Below are 26824 nucleotides of genomic sequence, written 5' to 3' on the forward strand. Positions count from 1 at the left end.
AGCCTGAACTGATTCCACCTGAGACACTTTGAAAATACAGAAAGACAGCTATTAATCTTCGAACACCGGAGAGTGAAACACATAAAGGCTTTATTTGTTCTGAAGAATAAAACTTTTAATCTTTCCACCTGAACCTTTCTATCTTTCAGCTGCTTTCAATTTAATTCACATTTAGTAGTTTTTGAAAATTCGACAAACTGCAATGTTATTTGAATATTATCAGCCTCAAACTTTTATGTCATAGACCTTTAAATATTGCAATCACTCATGTCAGAATAGTTTAGTCTAAAAAATCGATAAATTTGTTGTGGAAGAACAGAAATGGTCACTGATGTTGACTGACCAGTACATTTCTAATTATTATTTAGAAAAAGATTTTGGAAATCATTTTTGTCCTTTTAGTCTAGTTTGACCAGTTCTTTTGTCGAATTTAGGCCCACAGTGCTAACACTGGAACACAATTATATACATATATATATATTTTTTGTTTTTTTTGTTTTGTTTTATTGTTTTCTTTAATAATAATCACATTTGATGCAAACTGGATAAAAAAAAATCTGATGGAAACATTCTGTATTCTAATTAAGTACATGAAATGGTTATGGCACATCCACAGCAATAAAAGGAAATCCCTCACAGTGGGAGCAATTGATCTACAACATATTGTAGAGATACAGTACATACTCATAGTAAATGTCCTCATGTCAAGTATACATTTGACCTTACACCTGTATTTGTTTTAAACAAATGCCTCCAAAAGGGAGGCAACACACAACGCCAAAAATGTTTCTGGGTGAAGTAAAGAATGAATACACTGTTAAAAAAGAAAATAACACATTATGAGATTCCTTCATTCACCTAGTCACTCAAGAGTATCATAGATACATACATGTGTTTACAAAAATAATTGTAAAGTTTGTTTATACTATTATCAATATATTACATTGTTTTATCATGTTGACCAAAAATCCCTTTTTAAAATAAAAATTCTTCTTCTTATTTTTTATCTTCTGCATTTTCTAAGATTTTTTTCTTTTCTATTTTGCCGTTCACCACAGGTCAGGCTCCACCCAGACGATCTTCTTCTGCTCTTCCCAGATGATGGTCCGCAGGCTGGTCAGCAAGGAGGTCTGGTCACACCAAGAGTCTGAAGCCACGCTGTGATACAGACACGGCAGCTTGTCCAGCAGGGGCTCCTCGCTCCTTGAACACGCCAGCAGCTGCTCCTCTGACTGGCCGTGGCGCTGCAGCTTTGACCTGGAAGTGTTGAGAGAAAGAAAGAAAGGAGTGACAACATTATATATGGATCAAAAACTTTTGATCCAGTTTTTGTTTGCCGGTTTTGGTGGTGCTGGTTTCAGTTTTTGTTCATAGTTCTAATATAGAAAGCAGTATCATAACAATATATTTCTCTATTGCACAACTAAAATTGAGTTTGACTATACGAGATTATTCAGTTCTCTAAAACACTGAACATTAGGTCTTAAATCACAGAAAACAGACTTCCTTCTAGGTGCAGGTTGAACATAAATCATCACAGCCACAAGAGGACATCCTGTAACTGCTGTTTTGTTTTTACTCAGTGGAAAAAACTGAACATTGCTTTTCTTGTGCTTTTACTTATTCAACTGATAAACAGAGGCTGTTCATTAATAATGTAAGCCTGTTTTTTGGTCATATCATTCAAGATTGCAGGGAACTACTGAAATACACCAAACATGGCAACATCATGATTACTTCTTTAAAGTTGAGCATTTCATGTTAATTATTAAGAGGATGCAACAAGGAAGCGAACAACATTTAAGTTTTAAAAGCCTCCATCAATACTAGTATTTACTCAGTTTATTTCTTTCCAGGATTGGAGCAAAAGACAAACACATCAAATGTTTAATAAGATACAATATGCAGAGCAAACCTTCATTACTGCCTGAAATCGTAAATACAGACGAGTGACACAAGAAATCATGAGAATTATTGTATACCTGTATAACATGTAATCACGTGTTGTTTTCAATGTTTGATTTGTACTCTTCCATTTCACAGTAATGCGTGTGTGACTGCGTGTCAGTAATATGAGTAGAAACTTAATGTGAAAATGAATCTCTTTCTACAGCAATGACATATGGGATCAGATATCAGTGAGATGAGCAGTTCACTGACAGATAAGTACACATTCTTGTACTTTACAGAGGTTATCTGAATGTGATATCAGAGTCTTGAGCAACCACATGAGCTCTGTCAGCATTTGTATGAAAAAGGAGGGAGTTTACCTCAGCTTACGAGCACTGCGGGCAGACTGTCTGATAAAGATGATGATAGGGAAGATGTCTGCCCTGTGCAGACGACGCACGCAGTCAAGTCCCAGCGGCAGAACACAATGAATTCCCTACAAGATGAGAAGGCAAAAAGATGAAATATGAGTAAACAGAGATTTTTAAATAAACACGAAAGAAGTACAAAGAGGAAATATAGAGAAAGAGAAAATATTTTTAAGTGCAGGCAACCTAATAGAACTAATTAACCATTTACTGTAAGTCCTTCCCACCCTCTTTCACACCACTAGTTCCTAAGTCGCAGCTCTCGAGTCACTAGCCATCACAAACTCTGATTAGGTGTTTAAAAGCTCTGACCTTCGCCACAATTTTCTCGACGCTCTGCAGGGTGTAGCAGTTTCTTCCCTGATCACACTCCTCCAGAATCTCGGACCTCTGCAGTCGGGCGGCGTGATCACTGGAGCTCAGAGCCTCTGTAGCACGGGAGGGAAAAAAGGAGTGTAAATACAAACAGACAGGAATGGGAAGAAGAGATTACATAGTATATGAGGTCATGGACATCATTTTCTTTCAAGCTCTAAATGAAAAGAAGTCATTTTATCTCCAGTCGTTGTATAATCTCTGATTTATTTATGCATTTTTAAATTGGCGTATTATCTTAAACTTTATTTGACTTTCTTATGTACATCCTGTGTTTTTATTCTTGTAAATATCCGAGTCTTATGCAATCAGATTTTCCTACAAATATCATTAAAAATTCATTTTACCTTATCACCGCAGGGACCACTGGCTAGCATTTACTGTCTTTATAGCCTCAATCATTTTTATTACTATTTATTCTCAAAGTTTATTTCCTTCCTGACTTTCAGCAACAGACAAACCCATAAAATATTTAACAGTGTACAATATGAGATTGGTTGTTTACTAAGGCAGCAAAACATACTTCTATTACAGCGTGACATCAGAAATAGAGGGAGACATACATAAGCTATTTCACCAATAAAACTTGTGATCCATCAAGACAAACAGCCTTATCTGCCGGCTCAGGAAAGTGTGTCCCTGCTCAATATTGAACATTTTGAATTCAATGGTATATGCTCAGGTGGAGAAAGATATGAAATATGAGTGCGCAGAGTTTCATGTCAGCATATAACAACAACATTTCTCTTACCAGGCTCACAGAGCTGAAAGCCCTGCCAGCCTCCCAGCTTCTTATCCAACATGCGTCCCAGAACGGTGGGCAGTAGCAGCACGGGCCTACAGACGGGTGGGTAGTGGGGGGTGACCAGAGAGTAGGGCATGAGGGTTACACAGCTTCTGGGTGCTGATGCGTCACCTGCACGGGAAAGAATACACACTGTTGTATTGTACAAATTTGCAGCAGATTCAAGAAGAAATAGAGCAGAGTATTTTTGTACTTGTGTGACTGTACTGATACATGTTCTGGTACCTGAATCAGGGCTCTTGGTCTGTTCATCCTCCACGCTGACCCACAGCCGGTTCCTGCCAAGGCGCCCCGTGCTGACAATCCTCACTGCTTTCTGTTGATTCTGAGCCACCACACGGCCAGCCTGGTGAGGGAGAGGAATATTCCAAGATGTGATTTAACACCGTGGAAATGTGGATGGGGGGGTCATTGGGTGGTAGTAAATAAATTATTCTTACCTTTTTGGATTTCTTTATTTGAAAACTCATTTCTTCAATTGCTCGAATCAGAAGTCCCTGTGCCCTGTGACATCAGAAAATCATGACCTGAATCAAACCTCCAGTTTTCAAATACTGGGAGTGGTGCTTTCATGTCTCACACATCTAAATTCTTCATCAGTGTATCTACCTGTAATAGTTGGGTACGGTTCCACTCTGGAGGTCCAGAAGCTGACAGGGGTGCACTTGGCTGGCGTGCCATGAGTCCTCAATTCCCGCAGGTCGTGTGTTGGTCACATGCAGGATGTCATTGCAGGAAACAGTCAGGGTTCCGCTAGGGCCAGCAGGGAGGGTCATGTTGACGCGCACGTAGAAGGAGTCTCCTGATGATGTGTCATTGTTCTGCAGCAGCTGCAGCAGCAGCTTATAGTCTGAACAACAAGCAGAGAAAAACACTTAAGCTAAAGCCACTAAATATTTGTATCTGATAAATGATTTACATGATGCAATCTGTTCAGAATTAGACTCCTAGTCTTCACTGGGCCAATATCTATAAAAAACATACACGGTCCTCCACCCATCACACCCAACAGAATTATGTGTACACAGACAGAAACAATTAGATAAGAGGATTTAATGGACAGCAGAGGAGCCATTAATATTGGATTGTTTATTAAACCCTGCTGTGGTCTTTAATTTGTCTGTAGAGTATGTAAACGGCAGCCATGACATGAATGCAAATTTGATTTATTTACTTGTGAAGTTATTTAACTAAAGTTTTTCTCAGCCTAATTGATAGTAACTAGTATAGTTAGAACTTTTAAAATCACTGTGATCTGCTATAATATGACGTTGTGTATGTAAAAAGTAAATAGTTGAGTATCTGAAAATTAAAAATGCAAAATGTTTTTTGTTGTTATTATTATGTCATGTCATAATGCAATGATAACAGCATGAGCACAGATTGTCCCAGTGCCACTGAACTGGAATCACGCTGTAAATCATTTTAGTTTTTATAATGGAAAATATAAACTTATATAACTTATTTACCGTATGATTATTCAGGCCATTTTGGCTTTAAGAACAAAGATATGTTTCAGAATGAGATGTAAGGTCTACATTTAAACGCTGTAGAAATGATTCATAAACCATCTTGTTTTGTTGAAGATGTCTCATTAAAAACGTGTCAGAAACATGCTGTGGGACGTACCATCTTGCTTGGGCCGGAGGGAGAGGTGGCAGAGTCCTGTGATCTGGCTGAGAGCCCATACAGCTTCCTCTAAAGTGGAATCCTCCAGCACCATCCTCAGAGCCTTCTTGTTCTGCTGGTACTTCACCTGCAGAGCAACAGTATGATGAGAAACACCTTCACAGCTAGCACGATGAATACAAGTACTGTGCTCCCAAACACACTTCCACTTACCTCCACTATTTGTGCCCCAGGGCTGATGCCAACAGTGTTGGCAGCACTCCCCTCTGTCACCTGGTGCACAAACACTCCGGTCTTATTGCCTCCCAGCACTGTTAGCTGGCTGAGGAGCGCCTCCCCCTGGAAGGAGATGGTGAGGACGCGGCCGTTGACCCGAATGGCTTTTGGGCGAGAACGCATTAGGAAGGGCGGGGCCGAAGTTCTAGACAGGCGAGAGAAGATAAAGAACAAATAAAATGCTTAATTAAACAATTAAATCATCGCAGAGATTACAGTTTACTTTCATGGCAAAGAAACATTTTACTTCATGACGTAGCTGAAACCCATTAAATACTGTGCTTTGTTAATGGTAGAACAGTGACACACTTTTTCTGTACTTCAGTACATTGGATTTGAAATGTTTAATAGTTTAGACACAAATGTCCAGCTTTAATTTGTGTTTGTTTCACATAAACACTGTAACTCTTTTATTAATTATTTAATTTGTATTTTAGGGGACTGAAATGTATAGGGCAATTTAAATATATGCAACTTTTCAAAAAATAAAAAACATTATTTTATTTTTTTAAAAGTTGAATTCATAAGCAACAAAACCCACCCTTGTACACCTTAAAGTTACTTGATTCAATAAAGTCATTGTATTTATTATTCGGTTGTAAATCTTTTGCAGTCACCGTCTGCAGTCTAGGACCCAGTTGTATGGGGACAGGTGACAAAAAATTCCACTGTTGTCCCAAAACTGGTCTGCCTTGTCTGTATTTTATTTATAGTCTATGGGTTATGAATACATGCTGGAGAAAAGAGTAAAAACAATGACAAAGCTCTCACTGCCCTACTTCCAGTCTGCACTTTATGAGCTCTTACTGGAAGTTGTGTCATTCAGTAGTGTAGATTATTAATTATTAATCTCCAGTGCCATTATTAACTCGACTGAATTTATGATTTACCTCAAGACTATGCACAGCTTTCAGTATACAGTGTGTCAAACACATTAAGGTAGACTCCCATCTGCTCTACTGAAAAATGTTAAGTAACATGAAACTGTCTATTTATAACAATGTTGGATCACCTCACCTGTCAGCGCTGGTGCATTTAGAAGAGGAAAGCCTTGGTGTCTGTTTGTCTTCACTTCCCACTAAACAAAAGAGAGGCTGTTTAATGATTTGGCATCAAGGTTGTTTCCCTGGAAATAATGTGCCAGGGTTAATGTGTCACTTTACAGCCGTGGCAAGGGGGCCAACACTGAACAATAGCCGATGAAGGTCCTGCTAAACAACATAAACCCCCTCTACCTCCACAACAACACACACACAAATACACACTCGCTTAAACAAAGAGAGATCATATGTTTTCTATGCATACCGCTGGGGAGGAACACAAAGTCTTCCAGTATGGAATCAGTCTCTGCTGTTTCCAGGCTACAAGAGAAAAAAACAGCCACATGAGCACCTGTGTCAGATTTCTCTGTCTCTGTCTTGCACAAACAACCAGGAGCACACACAGTATTAATCCTGAGGTACACACTTTATACTGCGTTAATTTAAATAAAGAAGAATATGCTTTTCATTTGAGACAACTATCGAGTTAGACTGGTTTGGTGGTCAGCAATGACTAACCGCAGCATTATGATGACTCTTTTGACAGGTTCCCTTGTGTAGCAAATGCAGAAACTAAGGGGATGTGAGGTTGTTGCAGTATATGTTGAATGATTTACTCTTGGCCGCACTTATTTGTGTCTTTTTTTGGAATCGTCTGATCCTAATTTAGCCCCTCTTATCTCTGTAAATCGATAATCCACCAGAAACAGGACCCTGTCACATTACAACAGAAAGGAATGCAGCAGACAACACCTTGTCTGTTAAAGTTTGTTAAGAGCGACGGAACATATGTTGTACTTTCAAATAAAATGATGAAATGAACACACACACACACACACAAACAAACACACACACACACACACACACACACACACACACACACACACACACACACACACACACACACACACACACACACACACACACACACACACACACACACACACACACACACACACACACACACACACACACACACCTGCTGTCTGCATACAGAACTTTCTCCCTTCTGCGGATAGACTCTGGACTGGGGGGCTCTGCGTTCCGGGATCGGATACTATTTGCTGCTGTATCTTCATACTATACACAAACAAATATAAAATCAGAACTATGCAGCAAAAACCTTTTAATGTCTATATATTTCAAAAAGGGGTAAAAATCTTACAATATGATCAATTGGAAAGAAATCTGATAAATGCAGATATAGAGGGATGGGTTATTATTTGACATTTTACCACCACCAATATGATTGTTTTCAATACCATATATAATATAATAATATCGTAATATAATTTAAGCCATTGAACAAAAACATATTTTTTAACAAACCCCTTTCCTCATTTGGGAAAATCTCCCAAACTTTTCAGTGCATTAATGTTTGCCTTGACAAAAACATAAGCTGAAATATAAAACTAAACCAAAAAAATAAAGGATATTGATCAATAATATCTGATTAAAGTGAACAGGGCTAAGAATCAAAACAGACTTCCAGAACTGGACAGTTTCTCTGTTTTGTGAGCACACACACCTCAGAATTGCAAGATGTCATGGGATTGATTGCATCCATGCGGCACAGTCTACGTCTATTTGGGAATGAGGATTCTTCACAGCTGGACCTCCGGCTCTCCCAGCCGTCCTCCCTCTCCTTTGACACAAACATAATGCGCAACATTAACATCATTATTCATCATTATTCATCATGTACGTCTCTGTGCTCATATTTGTTTGTGTGAGAAATTACATCAGAGCTCTGTCGTTCTTCTCTGGGGCTGTGTTTGCCTTGCAGGTTGAAGACCCTCTCCTGGATCTCCACCAGCTGTGACCTCAGGGTGTCCTTCTCAGCCAGGATGCGAGCAATCATGGCCTGAGCTTCGTCCCTGGACAGGTACGCCTAGAAGCACATTAGCGCTCACATTTATTTTACACAGAATAAACCGTGCACAGACACACCTTGTTCTTTCACCTTGTTCGTTCATGTAGATAGATACAGTAGAACCACGTTTACGCTCCATTTAGAAACCACAATGTCACGACAACCACAATTATTAAACTTTTCAAACACCACCTGTAACTTAAACCAGGATACACGTGTCTCATACAGGGATTTCCTGACTGAAGAATAATTGCATGATGTTATCAAGAGGCATCTGTGGTTGGCACCTTTTGTGAACAAATCAACTCAGGAATAATACATGATAGAATCTTGCAGAGGAAACAATGTTTGAGTCTCACAAGTGCATAATAGAGAACCTCTTGCATGCTACATGTATATCTTAAGCTACAACAAACATCTTAGTTCCTTAATCCACCATGATAATTAAGGTAGGACACAATGCAACTCAGATATCGCTGGAATTCAGGAAGTTGAATTATGTAACACTGTGAAATTTCCTACTACGCTTTATCTTATGGACATATGTGTCGCATATTACACAGCAAGCATGAGCTGGTAATTACACCCAGGAGCTGTCAAGTAAATTCAGTCTTGTGTTGTGGAAGTCTTGCATAACTGTAGTGGAGCAGCTGGCAGCTATGCGACCACTTGAAAGTTCTTCAGGTGTGAACAATGAATATTATGAACAATGCCCCGTTATGTTAGAGAGGAGAGAATGGAGGAGAATGAAAGAGAAGAACAGCACGAAATGAATCAGTTACTGCAGGTGGAATGTAGAGAAAAAAAAGGGTAGTGTCCCTTCAGAGAAATAAATAACTACACACCTTATCAACAAGGAAAACAAAGAACATGATGTGATGGAAGATAAAAAAACGGATTCTTTAAATTTGTTCAAAAGGAATTTAAAAGGGAGCTTTTGAGTGGTGGCACTGATATAAGTGACTTACTAGGTCTCTCTCTGTCTGGACCTCCCTCATCTGGATCTGGATCAAGGTGCTCTTCTGCTGGTGCAGATTACAGTCCAGGGTCAGCTGCTTCACCTGAAGGCTCAGGCACTCCTTCTGATCCAGGAGCTGAACACAAATACACACGTTACACCAATGAGGCATCAGGGATTTGGGGTATGCATTGCAGACACACATAGAATCTGATGAGTAAGTCCATTTTCATGCTAAACTGTTTTTTGAAATAAAGAATGGTGCTATGTGGTATTGCCATTAAAAAACAAACAAAAACTCAAATGTAACTCTTTAAATTCTAATTCAAAGTGACTTGATTCAAAGTCAACTATGATATTATTTGGTGTTTCCACGTAATGCGACACTGCTTAGCAAAACTGCTAAAACTGGACATTTTCCTGTGGTCAAGCACCTGAGCTCGCCATGGTAACGCGTAGCAGCCCACAGCTACACATTTATATGATGAGCTCCAAAAAGCTGAATTTGCATGGCATTTCCTGATGTCCTGATGTTTTTGGGACATAAACAAACACACACAAACAAAAACACACACACACACACACACACACACACACACACACACACACACACACACACACACACACACACACACACACACACACACACACACACACACACACACACACACACACACACTCACACACACACACACACACACACACACCTCTTGTTTCTCTCTGACCAGCTGCTCATTTTCCCCTCTGTAACACCTGAGCTGTTCCGCAAGCTCCACCTGGCTACCTATGGCCTCAGCCAGGTCCTGGGCCAGAATGTCCTGACAAGCCTGAGAAGGACACAACAGTGACAGCAGATAAGATATATGAAGACACTCTATTGACTCTTTCACTGCAAACCACATCTGCTAATAAAATAGAATGATTAAGTTATAAATTATTCTCACTGGGTTCAGCTTTTCTGCCTTTGCCAGCTGGCAGCGCAGACTTCTGACTTCGTCTTGCAGTTGCGGTGTGGCAGGAGTTGAGGCACACCTGATCGACTGGCGCTTCTGGTACTCGTTCTCCGTCGAGGCTTTCTGCAGCTCAGTTTGCAGCTGGTACACCTGCTAGCACATAAAGACAAAATAATACTGATGGAGCGATTAATCTGTGGTTTAAAAAAAAAGATTTTTAGATAAAAACATTTCCATTCGTTTGCCCAAGGTGCCATCCATGGCTTGTTTTATTTTCTCACTAACAATCCTCAAATCAATTCAACCTACAATTATAAAAAAACAGTGAATCCTCATGTTTGTTTGTTGAATCCAGAACTGTTGAAAGTTTTACATTTTTGCTTGATAAATGTAGAATAATGTGACTTTAGTTTTAGTTGATACAATATAATTCAGTTAGATACAAATATTATTAATGGGACTCAAATTGTTAATTATTACAAATATTTGCTACTATGTCACCTGTATGTGTATAAGAAAATTACATTGTTTCTGTGCTTTAATTACATGCCATTGCATACAGAGCCATGTGATTTTAGTAGAACTTTGAAAAGGTTTAAATATGTCTGAGTGATTGATCAAAAGAAGGCCACAACTGATGTTGAAGATGCCAAGAAATCCTAAAAATGCTGGATCATACATTCCCATAATACAAATCAATGGTGTGAAGGCAAAGCACCTCTAGAGTCACAATAGAAGTTATACAGCTCTTTTCACAGAAGGTGTCCATTTGCATCGAGCTACAATGCTCAGATTTCAGTTGTTTAACATTGACCCTGTTAGGAGTTTCCACTGAGATCACCGCTTTGTGTTTCAGAGAGAGAGGAGAAACTGGATTTCAGAGTTTCTTAAGGTTAGAAAGTGAGAATCACTGACCTGCAGGTTGAGGTCATGGAGGCGCATGTTCACAGCTGATTTCTCCTCAATGGCCGCTGTGTAGCGCATATACAAGTCACACTTCTCATCCTTCAGCTTGGTGACTTCACGTTGCAGAGAACACAAGTGTCGTCGTATGTGTTCATTTTCAGAGTGAAGACATCTGGACTTCTCCTCCTGCTCCATTAACTGCCTGATTTCTGACTCCAGGGTGGTGCAGCGTGCTTTCATTCTGCCAGCCTCGCAACGTGCCTCCTGGAGCTCTTTCTGCATCCCGGTTACTGCTCTGACCAGATACTCCGTCAACTCTGAATACTTTATCAGGCCTGCAAGGAGAATGATGCAAGTCAGACATAAAGCAAGTAAAACACACATTTTCCATTAAAATGCAGGAAGACTTTAGGCCACAGACCGCTGAATTTAGAAGGCTCAGTGCTGGGCTTGCGTCCAGTGACCTGCGTGTACAGAGTCGGGTAGTGGATCATCAGGCTTTCCAGCAAAGCCACAGCACCATTTCTCCCCTGGGTCCTCAGCAGATCCAGCATGTAACCTTTAAACAATAGAAGGTAATTTAATACTATCTATAACTCCAACCCTAACCTTTGACAAAACAGATTTCATATAAAGATAAAAGGTCACATTCTTTTACATGGATACAGCTTGATTCAGAAACAAAAGCACTGCATTATTATTTCAACAATAACAATGCAAATTGGACCTATTATGTTAATTCTCACCTCTATATTGTTATATTTGGACCCCACTAGGGTAGCTTTGCATGGTTCACAGTTAATAAACTCATATATATTATAACAGCCATTTATGCAGCCCTTCAGTTCAGCCTCTGTCTCTTCAGTCTCAGTCTCAGATCTCAACTTTTCAGAATCATGCCAGAGGGCAGCCATATTAGAGTTGTGTTAACAGGAACCTTTGTTATTTTTGGATTTAAACATAATTTTGTGTTTAAGTGACTAATGGGTACAACAGTTTTTGAAACTGGTCCAGTGCTGAACAGGGGGAATTTCAGCTGGCAACCGGAAAATGGGCTACAATGTAATCCGAAAAGGCAATAGCAGCCTGTCAATGTAAAAGTGCATGTTTTTTGCCACTGACAGGCTAAGATTTATCATAAGTGTTTAACAAAATTATGGAAAAGAACATAAAGAGAAATAAAACTTTTTTTTTTTTTTTTTTTTACCTTTCCCTTTATCCAGTCTGCTTGCTATTGTGCCTGACCAAGTCTCGTTCAAGAAAAGTTTAGTTCTGAAATCTCAAGAGAGTTGAGTTGTTGTCGGAATCAGCTAAATATTTAGCCATGATACAGTTGGAGAGAGAAGTGCCGGGAGGAGTTTGTTGTGTTGGAGGACAGGAGGCGTAGCTTAGTGTTATCTAAAAATGTTTCAAAGTCATATGGCCCTGTTCGATGACATTGCACCCTGTTTGCCAGCTGCAGCGCTCTCACTCAATACTGGACCAATTTATAATACTGTTGTCCTCATTAGACACAAAATGATAGGAAAGTAGGGTGCAAACCCAACATTTCCTGTTTTACACACAGCTTCAAATTAAAAGCTTTTAAAAAACTAAATAATAGGAGACTTTTATTGTCAGGAATTTACAGGAAATTACATTTCTTCCTTACTTTAGCAGAATTTTTATTAGCAGAAAAACAGCTATAAATTAGTTGACGAATGAAGATATTTAAAGCAAGGAGGAATAGTACAAGTAGCTACAGTGATGATGATGTTTGATGAAGAGCTGCGCACCTCCAACAGGTAAACAACTTATTTTACTTTGCCCTGCTTTGTAATGGGAAAAAACTCAAAGAGTGCCAGCTTGTCTCAAATCATGGCTAGGAGTGACTACTGCCAAAACATTGAAAAATGCCATAATGTGATCAAATGCGGAGCAGTGAAAGTGTGCACTGTGTGTGGAGCAGATGACGATATAAAGAAATCCGTCACAAGCTGACATCAGCTCGGGCTGCCAGTAGAAAAAACGCTGAGACAGAGCAGTCAGAGCAGTTTGAAGCCGGTGCTTTTTGCTCATTGTTTGACATGTCGGCCACAATTCATTTTCTCTTGTTAATGCACTCTACAGTTAATGTAAACAAACCAGGTGCAGTAAAGAACAACAAAGTATAACTGACATGTCATCTACAAACTGAGGCTGACTACAATACTCTATGAGACCATGGATAGGCTTTTAACTAAAATATCAAGTCAAGATTCTCACTGGTTCTCATGCTGCGGTTGGTGAGGTTGTGGCAGGAGAGGATCTCGTCCTCATCCATCTCGGTGAGCACCCTGGCCTGCCTCAGGTACGGGATCAAGGTGCATGGTCGCACCCCCAGGCAGATCCGATGGCGGTTGTCATTAATCAAGTCCCATAGTTCCTCCTCGCCCATCTCCTTCAGGTCCGGACCCTCTGCAACACACTCCCCCGCCATCCTGAGTGTGTTGTGTGTGTGTGTGTGTGTGTGAAAAAGCCTACTGCTGCTGCTGGGACGGATGATGGACACAGCTGGGGTGAGCTGAGCAAACACACACCCTTAGCAGCAAAGACACTCGTCACCGGCTCATTCCTGGAACAAAACAGCAGTCTGACTAGAAAAGTATTATAAAAAAGTCCAAGCCACACCCACGTTTGTGTAGAAGCATGCATGTGTTTATGAGTGGGTGTGTAGGAAAACCTGTCAGACAAGACCTCTGCGATGCAGCACAATAAAGAGCTCTGAGTGTTGGTATAAACAGAGGCTGGTGCTGAAACACAGTCTCTCACAACACACAAAATCTGATATTACACACACACACACGCACAGACAAAAAAACATTAGTCAAGTGAGCCACACATGCGTCTTTTCCATTCACACGTTTGTTTGCTCTCCAGATCACATCACAAACCTCTGCCTCACTATTCTTTATGAGATGTTTGTTGACCAGAGTCCGACGGCAGCCTATGCTGTAAATATACAAAGGCTCTCTAACGCTGTAACATTAGATGACATGCGAGTCCACCTTAATAATTCCTAATCACAATAAAGCAAACACACATACCACACCGCTGACAAAAGCAAACACCGAGCTTTCAAGTGCAAAGTCCTCCTTTAAAGAAGGAAATGAGGTTGGGGGGGGGGGGGGGGGGGGGGGGGGGGGGGGGGGGGGGGGGGGGGTTAGCTGGTGTGGGCTGTGAGTGTAAGGTCGAAGAGTTTCTCATCCTGCTAGCTAACCTACCAATGTGTGTGTGAACATACTGTCTACTGTACCGTAAAGGGTTTATGCTAACAAATAAACGTTATCAGGGCAACCTACTGTAAATGACTGGCATAGACTCTGCAGGATGTCCGGATTCAACTCACCAACAAAAGGAAATATGGAAATGGGAAGTCATAAGGGCTAGTGTTTATCTGTAAAAATATACATGTTTGACTATGAACATGCAAACATTAATGTTGGGCATGTGTTAAAAGGGATGCAAACTGTTTCACATACGCAGAATTACCTCTGTATTTTCAGTGAATGATAAAGATCGCAGGAAATTGCTATAATTACTGATGCATTAAGGTGCAAGTACTAGTAAATTGCAACAATAAAAACTATTACTCAGAAAATTATTTGGCACTGATTCATTGAAATGACGCATCACACAGTTAACAACTAAGAATTGAGATTTCTGAAGTGGTGGTGATGCTGCAAAATTGTAAGCAGTCTTTCAAATTCACAAACAGCATGACTTAAGCACTCAGCACTAAAACACATAATCATAATACATTTATATTTACAACAAAGAGGAGTAACAAAATATGAACCTCACGCCACCCCCCTCCCACAATACATCTATAAAACTCAGTGCTACTGTAATATGACCAGCATCTGCCAACAGTGCAAATCTTTGTTATCTCAGTCATATGATTTCATACAAACAGGAAAACTCCACACTACCAGGGATTTCCCCATTGGAAATGTGTGATAGTAGACAAGGCAAACAGAACAGTGATAAAAAAATGAACTGGTAATGCAAAAACAAAAAAAAATGTGACATTTGGCTGCAGAACAAGTAGTACTTACATCATAATCATACTATAAGCTTACACACTGCAAAATCAGGAACTTCATAGGGGAATGTGATACACATACTTAATAAGTTACATGTTTCATAAATACTAGATAATGGCTGACTTTTACCTTAGAGTGTGATTGATGGCAGCTCAGGAATTTCACACAGTCAACTCTGTGACTGAGTGATAACACTGTAACCACAAACATGTTTTGAAGATCAGCAGAGACATTCTTTGTAGCAACAAAAGACAATTTAACGCTAAAACCTAAAGTTTAACAAGCAGTTTCAATTTATATCCCAAACAAAGGTTTTTCTGTGTAAAGTGGGGTGTGTTCCCATTGTCATTTGCTTAGTGTCACATATGTAGGTAAGACTAAGCACACATGTCAACTGAAGCGTACTCCTTGCTAGATTTGGTCTGAAGGTGAGAAGCATATAAATGACTGGCACTAACGTACTAAAAAAGTAAAAGTTCTCCAAAAATATGACACAGAGAAGTTGACAGATGGCACAGCACCAAATCTTTGCTATTTTTAAACGTGTACATTTTAAGATTATTCAAATAAGGTTTTTATCTTCTCTATCTTTAACTAAGTACAAGGAAGTGCCTGTTATCTATGGTAAGATATGATCTTGTTTATAAGGGATCACTTCTTAAGCTCCTGTTAACTTGGACGTCTTGCGGGCACAGTCGAAGCTAATTTTGATGCTGCTGTTTTACTCTGGCGTAAAGTGTCTGTCAAAGTTTAGATTTAGATTATGTGAGTAAGAGGAGACTGAGTTCATTATATTAGCTGTGTGTTCATCCATGCTCCAGAGCTTGCGTGTGAATGCCTTCAGTGCTAGTGACACTCTATAGGGTTCCTCCGGGTACTGGGGAAAGTCCTAACAGACACAGTACAAGAAGGTGCTCACGCTGAGCATGCTATCTGAGGAGCCAGTTCCACAGCATTGCACGCATACGTCGCAAGGGCCGCACGTGACATCACCGCCACGAGCGGATGTGCTGCGTCCGAGGATAACTTGCACGTGCTTGGGTCCGTAAAGCCACCAGGTGGACCAGGTACTGCACAAGTTGAGGGAGTGAAGTACTTTTGGTGTGTATTTTCTATAAATTAGTCACAGTCATGAAATAAAAGCAGATTTTTGTGTGCTACAGACAGCCATCGTCAGTTACTGCTCACAAAAAGACAGACAACTGGAAAAAATTTGATCGGATCAACTCTAACAAGTTATTTCAAACGGGAGGGCTTTGTCACTGAGAAAACCATAAATGTTATCTTTAAATGAGCAGTACTTTACTTAGCCTCATAGTCCCATGCACTTCACATTTCAGTTAATACATCTATTTGTTTTGGACCAAACATTGTAAATAAAACATTTTTTTTCTCAAAAGATTCAACACTTGAAAAGTCTTCCTAGAGTTGTAGTACCACCATCATGTTTTTCTGTGTTTGGCGGCTGTCACAAGCTCCTTCTTTTCCTTTGTGTATTGCATTGACATTGGTGTATATCATTAGTATATTAGTAATTCTGTCACATCGTGAATATGAACTCACAAATTATTCTTAGAATTCTTATGTAGTCAGGAACTGGGATGCAGAAAATGTTACCCTTTTAACCATAATTAAAGGTACACTGTATGTTTGTATTATCCTCCTGAGACCCAGCCCATTGACTTGTGTCCTTTGTACTGGACATTTTGTTCACATGCATCTCTTTTTTCTCTTAGTCTATCAATCCCTGCTGTATTGTGAAGAGAAAGGACATCCTGGGCTTTCCAGTTACAGTATACTGTTGCCAAACAAGATGACATATTGTAGGTTACATCCCAATTCCACTTTACATAAATATATACAGGGAACCAATGAAAAAAATAATTACTTTCTTCTTATTTAGGGTTAAAAAAAAAAAAAAAAATTAAAATTTAGACTTTATATGTTTATATGGCAACAGTATACTGTATTAGAAAAAGCTGCTGTTTCACCAGACGTCAACAGGAATAATCGGACTGTTTGCATAATCGCTAAGCGCTTTGACGTGGTTTTAAACTCACTATGAGTTTATATATGACTATATGAGGATGTGACTACAGAGATTAAGCATCTATGAAATATGATCATATTGACCCGGCACAGGATTTAAAGAGCTCAATGAGCTGCTGTCTGCCCTTTTTTCAATAACTGGCCAAATGAAAGGTGAGTTCAGTACATGATTTAGGTTATCCAACAGGGAATTAAAAATGTTCTTGTCAGTGCTTGATTAATGGTTTGGAGAATGGCCACTTTGACAACCTTTTATTTATGTTACTAAATGCTTCCACAAGATGATAAATCAATCAGGAAAGTGGATGGATAAGCCAAATACTGTGAACAATTTAATAATTTTGTATTCTTTTTTAATACACTCTTTATTTCATTGTGTTGTTTTACAATAATTATTTCCTTTAAAAGCACACCAGAATGCATACATCAAAATAAATGACCTTACTTATCTATTCTTTCCCTCTTATCTTCACCACATTTTTAATCACTTTCCCTCCCTCTGCACGTGTCCTGTACTCACTGCCATGTCTAAATCTTCCCCTCAATCTCAGGACGTCTCCTGCTCCAGGGCCTGTGTGCGTACTGCCAGCGCTAGCAACAGCTTGCGGAACGCCCCCTGGTGCTGAGGGAACTCCTCACACGTGCGATGCAAAATAGTGTCGACGGCGTGCACACGCTCCGTCTGGTTCTGCAGAGCGGCTCCCACGGACTCGCTGGTAGATGAGGCTTGGTAGCTACCCTCACACACCCCCTGCAGCTTCTTGGTCTTGCTCTGCAGTGCCACCAGGTGTGAAAGGTTCTAGACAGGCAGAGGGAGATACAGATAATGTGGGGTGTTTATGTGTTTTATACTTTCACTTGCTAGAAAATGTTCACCGCAGACCACAGAAAATGGAACAAACCGCAAGTAGTCACCTCTCTATTTTTGTCTGGTGGGAGTGGTTTCCATTAGTGGAAACTGTGATGCTGCTGTCATACATGTTAACATAATCCAGAAAAAAACACACTCATCACACCTTCACTAGAATTATGAAAAGCTTATAGGCAGAGGACAATAGGGTGCATATTTCAGTTCTGAGTGGAGACTTGACTGAAACTATATCAGCTATTTTTACATTGTCAAAGAAATTTACAGTCTATTTCCGAGGCACACAGTATTGTCAAAGAGATTTATAGTATATGTAATGCAGTACAGTGTATGGGCTCCTTACCCTGTCTTTGGTGTCTTGAAGATTTACGAAGTCAGGGTCAAGGAGGCAGTTTTTACCTCCCAGTTCTATCAGCTGCTGCTTCTGCTGTGCAAGCCTGTCACTCAGACTCACCTGGCTCTTCTGTAGGTCTCTTATCACTCGCTCACACTCTATAGCATGCTGAAGACATAAATACTATATATGAGATCATTGCGCAAACCTCCCACACGCACATATGCAGACATGGAAACTGGAACATTTTCTACCTTGTGTGTTTCCTGGATCTTGCGCTGCAGGCCCTGGGTGATGCGGATCAGCTCGGCCTTTGTGGTCTGTTTGTTAGAGCTGTGAGCCATGGCCTCCTTGCGAAACACAATGGTCTCCCTCCTCGCCACTGTGTCTTCACTCTCCCTCAGCAGCCGCTCCTGCTGCTTCATCAGCTGGCTGAGTCTCACCTGCACAAATATACACATACTGACTACAGTTCACAAACACTTACACAAGAGCACGATTCCTAAAGAATAGCATGCAAAGTATCTCCAGGCTATTTTACCTATAATCCTCTTATATTAGGGCTGCAACTAACAATTATTTTCATTATTGATTAATCTTTTTTTTTGATTTATCAATTAGTTTGGTCTATAAAATATCAAACAATGACAATCACTGTTTCACAAAGCGCAACATGATGTCCTCAAATATCTTGTTTTGTCCCAAACAACAGTCCAAATTCTAAAATTCAAGTTATAGAAGATTAAAAGTAAATATTCACATTTGAGAAGCAGCAATTCAGAATTTGAACTCCAGGCGATTAATCAATTATCAAAATAGTAACAGCAGTTCATTTAAAAGTTGGTGACTAATCTATTAATCGACTGATCATTGCACCATCTGTTGTAAAGTAGATGAGGAAGTCCCAGAAAAAGTGTTTGAACAAGACCAACAGAGCTCTAAACATGTAGCACATTAAAACTGCTGTACCCGACATTCTATACCGAACATGTATTTTATGTTACAGTCAGTAAAATGTATTGCTTGACATGAATAACTTTGAAAAACAGATCATGATGAGATTTAGTGCAAAATACAATGCAAATGAGTTCTGTATTAAGAAAGTATTGTTCTGGGTCTATGTATATTGGTACATCTACACACAAAAGTATAACAGCTTCATCTCTCCATACAATCATCTTGTGACAAAATGTATATCTCATTCTGTTTATGTCCATCTGCTGGAGCAAGACTGTGTTTACCTCCATACGGTGTATCTCAGTCTTCATCATCTGCATGTCTCCCACACCAGAGTCCACAGCTGACCGGGTCTCTTTTACAAGCTGTGTCTTCTTCTCCCATAGCATGATCTGCCGCCTGTTGGCCATTCACAGAAAACACACACACACAACATAGGACTCATGTTTAAAAAAAATGTATAAAAGAAGAAAAAAAGGCCCCAATAGGTATGAGCTGTTCATGTAAAGAAAAAGATTTAAAAAAACATACTGATACGAGCTGTCGGTAATTGAGTGATTTCATACCAGTAGTTATGTATGAATCATTGAAAAATAATGTATTAACACACATATTAGTTTTGATAAATATCTCATCGGGGATTTTTTAAATTGGATTAGCATACAGACATACAAATATGAACTCATATTAAATCTGGACAAAATGAATGTATCACTGACTCAGCCTCCACCAAACTGTTGAGGAGTCTCTCTTTTTCTTCCTGGGTCTTCTCCTGTTTCATCTGCATCTCTATGGACTCCCGCTCTGCCTCCTAAACACATCACATTACAGCTTAAGATCATTCTCCATCAACACTGCAGGCAAGAACAAAATTATGAATGCATTATTAATGTAAAAAATGCAAGGTTGTGCCTTCAGTCTGTGAAGGAAGTCTGTTTCCGTCAGTGCGTTGTCCTGCTCCAGGGCCTGGCTCAGCTGTCCGTTCTTGCTCAGCAGGGTGTTGAGCTTCACCAGGTCTTCTTTAATTATCTTTGTGTTCTTCTCCAGCTCCGACTCCTCACGGTGCTGTACTTCAATCTGACCTGGTTGGATGAGGTTGTGTGTAGAATGTATGAGTAATTTTATTATGAAAGTTATGAGAGAAGATCTTGTTACATCGCCAGTTGCTTCTTTATAAATATATTACATACTCTCCAGACGAATTTTCTTCTGCTGCATGCTGGTGTACTCTGTCTGCAGTTTGAACATGTCCTTTCTGTTGGCCTGTATCTCCTGGGTCATTCCTACCAGTATCCCCTGCCGTTTCATCCAGAGCTGCTGTTTACTCTTTATATCCGCTGCAAGCTCCTCAAGCTGATCCGTTAATGCGTCTGCCTGGATTTGCAGGGGACTGAGATCTTCATGCTGGAAATGCAGACACACAAATGACAATATAAGAAGAAGATTTTGTTATTTTGATCATCTATCAAGATAAGCAACAGTCCACCAGGGGTTATAGGTGCCCCATTTCTCACCCCAGTGCTGGCCACGATTTGATAGATCCTTTTGGTGAAGTTGGTGATGGTGGTCTGCTTTTGTCCAATGAGTATAAGAAAGGAAGACATCTTAGCCTGGTTGGACGAGAGCAACTTGTTGTACTTTGAGATCTCATCGTCTACCGCTTCCTGAGTGAAGGCCAGGCTGTCCAGATGCTGACTTATCATGCTGCTCTCCAGGCGCACAGCCACTATCTCGCTCTCCAGCTGCCACAGCTGAGAGATCTAGGGGGGGAAGGGATGATGAGCAAGAAGAAGACACTATAATGTGTCTGCATCTTCCATACACGTTGCTGTAAATGCTTTGTAATGACTCCATTTCCAGTTTATAATGTTATATCATAGAGGCAAAGAAGTAAGAGCTCAAAACATCACGGGTGCATTTTTACCTTGTCCTTCTTGAGTGTGACTATCTTGTCGGTGAGCCGTTGAGAGTACTTGGCAGCCATGTTATGGGTGAGTTTCTGCTGTATGTGAGTCATTATCTTGTCCTCTAAAGCCAGACGCACAGCACTTTCTTTCTCTATCTGCCTCCTTTGATCGTTCGCTTCAGTCTGGTGGGTAGTGGTTTCCTAGAGTGATGAGGGAAAGGAAAAGAGAGGCAAAAATAAGAATTTGGAGTAGTTACAGAGGGAAAGAGAGGGTAGAAATATAGGTTCAGACTGCCCACTAAGTAAGCCATCCATCTACCTTCGTGAGCCTGGCGAGGGTGCGCTCTGTCTCCCGCAGAGTGCGGAGGCAGGTGCTGTAGTGGGCCTGCAGAGCTTCTTGCTGGGTCTGCTTCTGACTGATGAACTTTTTGGAGGTGGCAACATCCATCTGGGACCAGTTCAGCTGCATCGTCAGCGTCTCGTTTTGCTCCTGCTCCTCGGTGATGAATTTCTTGTAGCCTTCCATCTCTCTGTCCAGTAGAATCACCTGATGCTCGACCATGCTGTGTAAAAAAAAGGACAGATGAAAGGAACGAATCATGGTTTAATTTTGTGTTTTTTCTAGACACATCTGCATGTTTTAAATAAGTTGTGGCCTGAATGATATTTTGTCGCTGTGATTGTAATTTTATTTTTCATTTCCCATTTCACTTTTTTGCCTGAAAAGCAGAATAAATCAAGAATCTATCACCACATAGAATCTACAACATGCTATTCACTGTTTGTTACGTGCATGTCTGGAAGGCATCAACATATTTAACACGGATCAGTAACAGGTAATATTCATATTCATTCATCCCCTGCCCCCATTCTCACCGTACGGCCTCCTGCATGGCGCTGAAGGCCTCGTCTCGTCTCCTCATCCCCACCAGACTGCTGTTCCACTGCTGCAGCAGCTGTTTACGCGCCATGAGCAGAGACTCCATTTCCATCTCGGCCTGCACACAGACACAAACACAATTTTAAAAAGACTTCTGTTTGATTGTTGACTGGCCTAATTAGATTTTTTTGTTTTAAAGCTGCACCCATCAATAACGGCATTATCAGGAAGCTATTTTCAGCATTAATGATGTGATTAACTAACTGTACACACATCTTACATCTTCCTGTCATTTAATATGACTTGATTAGCAGCACTAATTAATACTTTAAACTTACAGGTATTTAGTGTCTTATGATATACTGCATTTACCTCAGAGAAGGCCTCTTTGGCTGCCTGTGTCTCCTCTGCTTGGGCACTGGTCTGGGCCTCATAAATGGCTATCTGCTGTGTCAGTCTCTCCATATCCTTCGTTAAACGATCCACATACATATCCTGGTGGCACAAGAGCATTTCAGCCAGTAAATGAATCAGTGTTAATGTCTAATAGAATAGATATTTTTTTAAGTATTTGACTTGGGCCTGTTCACCTGTTTGAGTTTCTGTTCTTCAGCCTGTGTTTTCTCAGCTCCAGCTTTGCGTGTGGCATTTTTCATGGATTTGACGTTAGAGTGCAGCTCTTCACTGACTCCCTGTGTGAAGATGAGGTGCAGCGCCAGGTTGTCTATCTCCACCTGTAGCTGGGACACTATGGACACACAGGAGTCAACATTAACAGAGTGCCTTTAATGTGTAGTTTAGACATATGGACTGATGCTGAACTGCACAGTACTGTATTGTATATCCAACAGAGTGAGCTATAGGCTGTTTTTAATACAAAGCCTTAGTTGCAATAACAAGAATTAAGTCTCTTATCAGTGTCAATTAACTTTTCAACCTGAAATCAAAACCAATTTCAATGTCAGTCTCAATTTAATCAAGGTATATGTTGCAGTTTAAACAGAAATATATATATTGCAACAAATTATTTATTTGTGTAACTCACATGGCTTCAACAAAGATAATCTTGGGCATTTTCTGTGTCACCTTTCCAAACACTGAGTTACCATAATAAACAGATGAACTGATGTTGCACCAAATGGAGAGGAATTACTGTCCTGTGAATGCTGCGCCTTGTGATAACCCTAATAAAGTATTTCCTGTTCCTGTGTGGTTCACACCTCTGAGCCACTCTTCTTAGAAACAAGTGAGTGTTGCTGAAAAATTCAGCTGTGGGACAGGTGACACATTTGGGGTTTTTATCATTTCCTCTTTTATCATCTCCTGGATTACTGACTACTTGACAGACAAGCCACAGTTTGTCCGTCTGGGCAGTGTCCTGTCTGATGTGGTGGCCAGCGACACAGGAGCTCCACAGGGGACTGTGCTTTCTCCCTTCTTCTTCACCTTATACACCACTGACTTTAAGTACAACTCTGAGTCATGTCACCTGCAGAAGTTCTCTGATGACTCAGCTGCTGTCGGGTGTATAAGAGATGGAGAGGAGGGGGAGTACAGGACACTGATAGACAACTTTGTAGAGTGGTCTGAACAGAATCACCTGAGGTTGAACGTCAACAAGACCAGAGAGATGGAAATTGACTTCAGGAGGAAGAAGACGGTATATCGTAGTATATATATCGCCACTATGTGTCCGTGTAATGCTGCTGCTACACTGTAATTTCCCAGCTTGGGATCAATAAAGTATATCTATCTATCTATCTATCTATCTATGTATCTATCTATCTATCTATCTATCTATCTATCTATTTTAAACAGCATATAAGTACGAGTAATATTTATATAATAATACTATACTTTACAGTTTTAAGTAATTGCAGGCCAGTCCTAACTCAACCCAGATTTTGCAAATATTTACAAACATGGTGTTATCATGATATGTTTGATTTGTTAGTCAGAGTTTGAAACTGGTGCAGTACAGTTACACCTAGAATTAAAGTGAATCCTGGATCAGACCACCAAATCTCAAGTCTCACCATAGGTTCTGGCTTTACTCTCCTGGTTGGTATTACTGGAATACTCGCTCTTCATTGCCTCCAGCTGATCCTGTGCCTGTTGGTGTCTGGCTTCAGCCTGGGCCTTGTTCTGATTACGGTCGTCTAGCCTGGTCTGTAGTTTGACCAGCTGCTCCTGAACCCCAAACATCTCTAAACATATATCCTGTATGATGCTGGTGTCTGTCTTCTCTTTCACCAGCTGGGGCAATGGGAGAGAGAGCAGAGAGGAATCAGAAAATAACTCATTAAAAACAGTCTGTCTTCCACACATTATTTTGGTTTGGTGATTTGATCCGTTATTATTGTATTATTTTTATGCTGTGCCTTAAAATGTTAATCCTGCATTGAGGAAACAAGAGCCGAATAACAAGTTGATATGTACTTTCTATACATGTCAACAGCACCATCCTCTGGACAAACTAAGACCCCATAGATGTAACGTCAGGATTTTTTTTTTTTTTTTTTTTACATGTATCTGTATGTGAACTACATGTTGTTTGCTTCTTTATATGTATATCTGAGTACATGAATACTACTAAAGCACAGAGGAAAAAGTAGCTTACCTTTTCTCTTATTCCCAGGTTGAGCCTCTCCAGTTGCTTGCTGAGCTGGCTGGTCAGAGCAGCTTGTTGTCTTCTAACCAGAGGCTGTCGACAGATTAAACATAGCATTGGTTATTCTCCTTTAAGAGCAGTCAACAAATGAAATCTGTTTATTTAATAACCACTGATTGTAGTACTGAAAGACACACATGATCAGCATCAAGAACGATAAACTCCTCCTCATCATCTTCATCCTCCATCAGCTGCTCCTGATCCTCCATGGGCTCTGGTGTGTTAAGGTTTGATAGAGGGGGTGTGAACAAAACCTGGGCAAGATTTTCTTGCTCTGAAACACATAAAAATAGAAAAAATTCTTTGACCAATTGACAACTTCAAATTTCAAAAATTATAAATACTGCTGAATTATAAAGAGCTTATACTTAAAAGTTGATTTTTTTTGTCTTTTGCTGTGTCTTCTTAATGCGTACGATCTGTATATGGGTTGTTTCTCTATATGCTGGCAAGCTTTTGTTGCCATGTTACAATCTCAATGCAAATACCCTTAGGGACATTAAAGTCTATGAAGGTGCTGTAATCTTACAGCCTGATATATATTGTGGATGGTAATGTTTCCCATATTCATACTCAACTAGACTGGTAAAGGACCTCTAAATTAAGGGAACCTAAGCAAGCTGGCCAAAATTAGCTATGTTCTACTGTCATTCCTGATTGTTTTGTACTGAACTGTAAATCTCCAGCAACGAGTGTGTGACTGACCTAAATGTCTATCTGCAGTGGGGTCTTCATCAGCACTGGTGAGTTCAGGGTGATACTGAGGAACCGGGTCATCAGGCTCTGGTCCTGACTGATCCTGTGAGCCACCCTGTAATACACACAGAAAGCATGTATAAAGGTCCTTGAATGGTTAGGATTTTGACAACACGTAACTGCGTAACTTTTACAACAGCTAGTAATTGTTATCTGATAGGACTAACAAGGTATGCAACACTATAATAGGCTTGAACTCCTTGGTAACACCTGGAAAAAAGACGAAGCAAATTTCCCCATTACCAGAGTAAAAAGTAAAGATATGAAACACATAAGCAAAAAAAGTAGCATGACTCAGCCTTTTCCCTCACCTCTGTAGCAGGTGGCACATTGACTCCACAGTCCTCTGCTGCTTTGTCTTCTCCATCCTGCTGCTCGCTGTCTCTCCCTTCTGGACTGAGGGTTTCTTCCCCTCGTCCCTCTCCTCCAGGGCTCTGCATTGAGACTGTAATGAACGCATAATTACGTTAGCAATGTAACTCTTCTCTAACTCATTTATTTGTCTCAAATAGATAGTTTAATGTTCGTTTATTAGGACATTTTTAGCTCGACCTTTGCAGTAAACTAACTTTCAGTATATAGTTGGTACAGAAATAACAACACTTTCAAAGCCTGTCAAGACTTAACAAGAGCACCCAACATTAGCTAGGTAAACGTTACCTAACGCTAGCTTTGTTGTAACCTGTTAACCTCCTCTGGACCAGGGTTAGCTTGCTAGTTAGCGTAGCGGTTAAATGAGGCTGGCTGAAGAAAACATGAACCCACAGTTTAAATACCGCTGTCCTTAGCTTCTGAACAAATAAAAAGCGTATAGGTAAATAACTTAATTCAATTTGTTGAAACCACTTAAAGCAATAATTAGTTTCTCACCTGTGTTGCACTGTCACAGATAGACCACCGCACTAACGTTGCTAGGCAACCGCAAACATCCGACGGAGGAGGGGGAGTAGTGCTCATCAATCCAGCCGAAATGTGTGTATGGCTTTTCATCTACAAGCTGTAAGGTATGTAATCATTCCCGGTACAAATGCCTTCTCTAAAGTCTCACCTTGACTAATGTACCAACTTATTTAAAGCACATTCAAGGCCTGTACAACCCACTGTATACAGCTGTAGTAGTTACTCTGCAAATTAAGATATAACCTATGGGGGAGGAGATTTCAAATCATTTACTGAAGCCAAGTGTCAATTCATCAATGTAAAAAT

The 26824-nt window shown here is 40.2% G+C and overlaps 2 protein-coding genes across 2 annotated transcripts; both read right to left on the reverse strand.

The window, feature by feature from the left end:
* Window positions 1–567: 567 nt before the first annotated feature.
* Window positions 568–14107, reverse strand: card14 (caspase recruitment domain family, member 14). The gene is made up of 20 exons (XM_062432146.1): window positions 13378–14107; window positions 11555–11692; window positions 11143–11468; window positions 10219–10377; window positions 9982–10101; window positions 9285–9410; window positions 8185–8334; window positions 7972–8088; window positions 7423–7523; window positions 6709–6764; window positions 6421–6481; window positions 5341–5548; window positions 5128–5254; window positions 4108–4348; window positions 3939–4002; window positions 3724–3844; window positions 3445–3609; window positions 2631–2746; window positions 2271–2386; window positions 568–1257 (listed from the first exon to the last, which is right to left on the reverse strand). The coding sequence occupies exons 1-20, from the start codon at window positions 13589–13591 to the stop codon at window positions 1050–1052; spliced, it is 2934 nt and encodes a 977-aa protein (XP_062288130.1). The 5' UTR covers window positions 13592–14107; the 3' UTR covers window positions 568–1049.
* Window positions 14108–17731: 3624 nt separating this feature from the next.
* ccdc40 (coiled-coil domain 40 molecular ruler complex subunit) lies at window positions 17732–26058 on the reverse strand. Its single transcript, XM_062440231.1, has 18 exons — window positions 25930–26058; window positions 25568–25673; window positions 25000–25136; window positions 24812–24895; window positions 24228–24447; window positions 22782–22939; window positions 22564–22686; window positions 22188–22309; window positions 21631–21874; window positions 21330–21512; window positions 20920–21165; window positions 20596–20809; window positions 20318–20487; window positions 20125–20216; window positions 19690–19804; window positions 18703–18891; window positions 18458–18616; window positions 17732–18045 (listed from the first exon to the last, which is right to left on the reverse strand). Exons 1-18 carry the CDS (start codon window positions 26056–26058, stop codon window positions 17794–17796), a joined length of 2943 nt encoding a protein of 980 aa, XP_062296215.1. The 3' UTR covers window positions 17732–17793.
* Window positions 26059–26824: the final 766 nt, after the last annotated feature.

The sequence above is a fragment of the Scomber scombrus genome, chromosome 2 (assembly GCF_963691925.1).
Source record: "Scomber scombrus chromosome 2, fScoSco1.1, whole genome shotgun sequence".
NCBI classification, from domain to species: domain Eukaryota; kingdom Metazoa; phylum Chordata; class Actinopteri; order Scombriformes; family Scombridae; genus Scomber; species Scomber scombrus.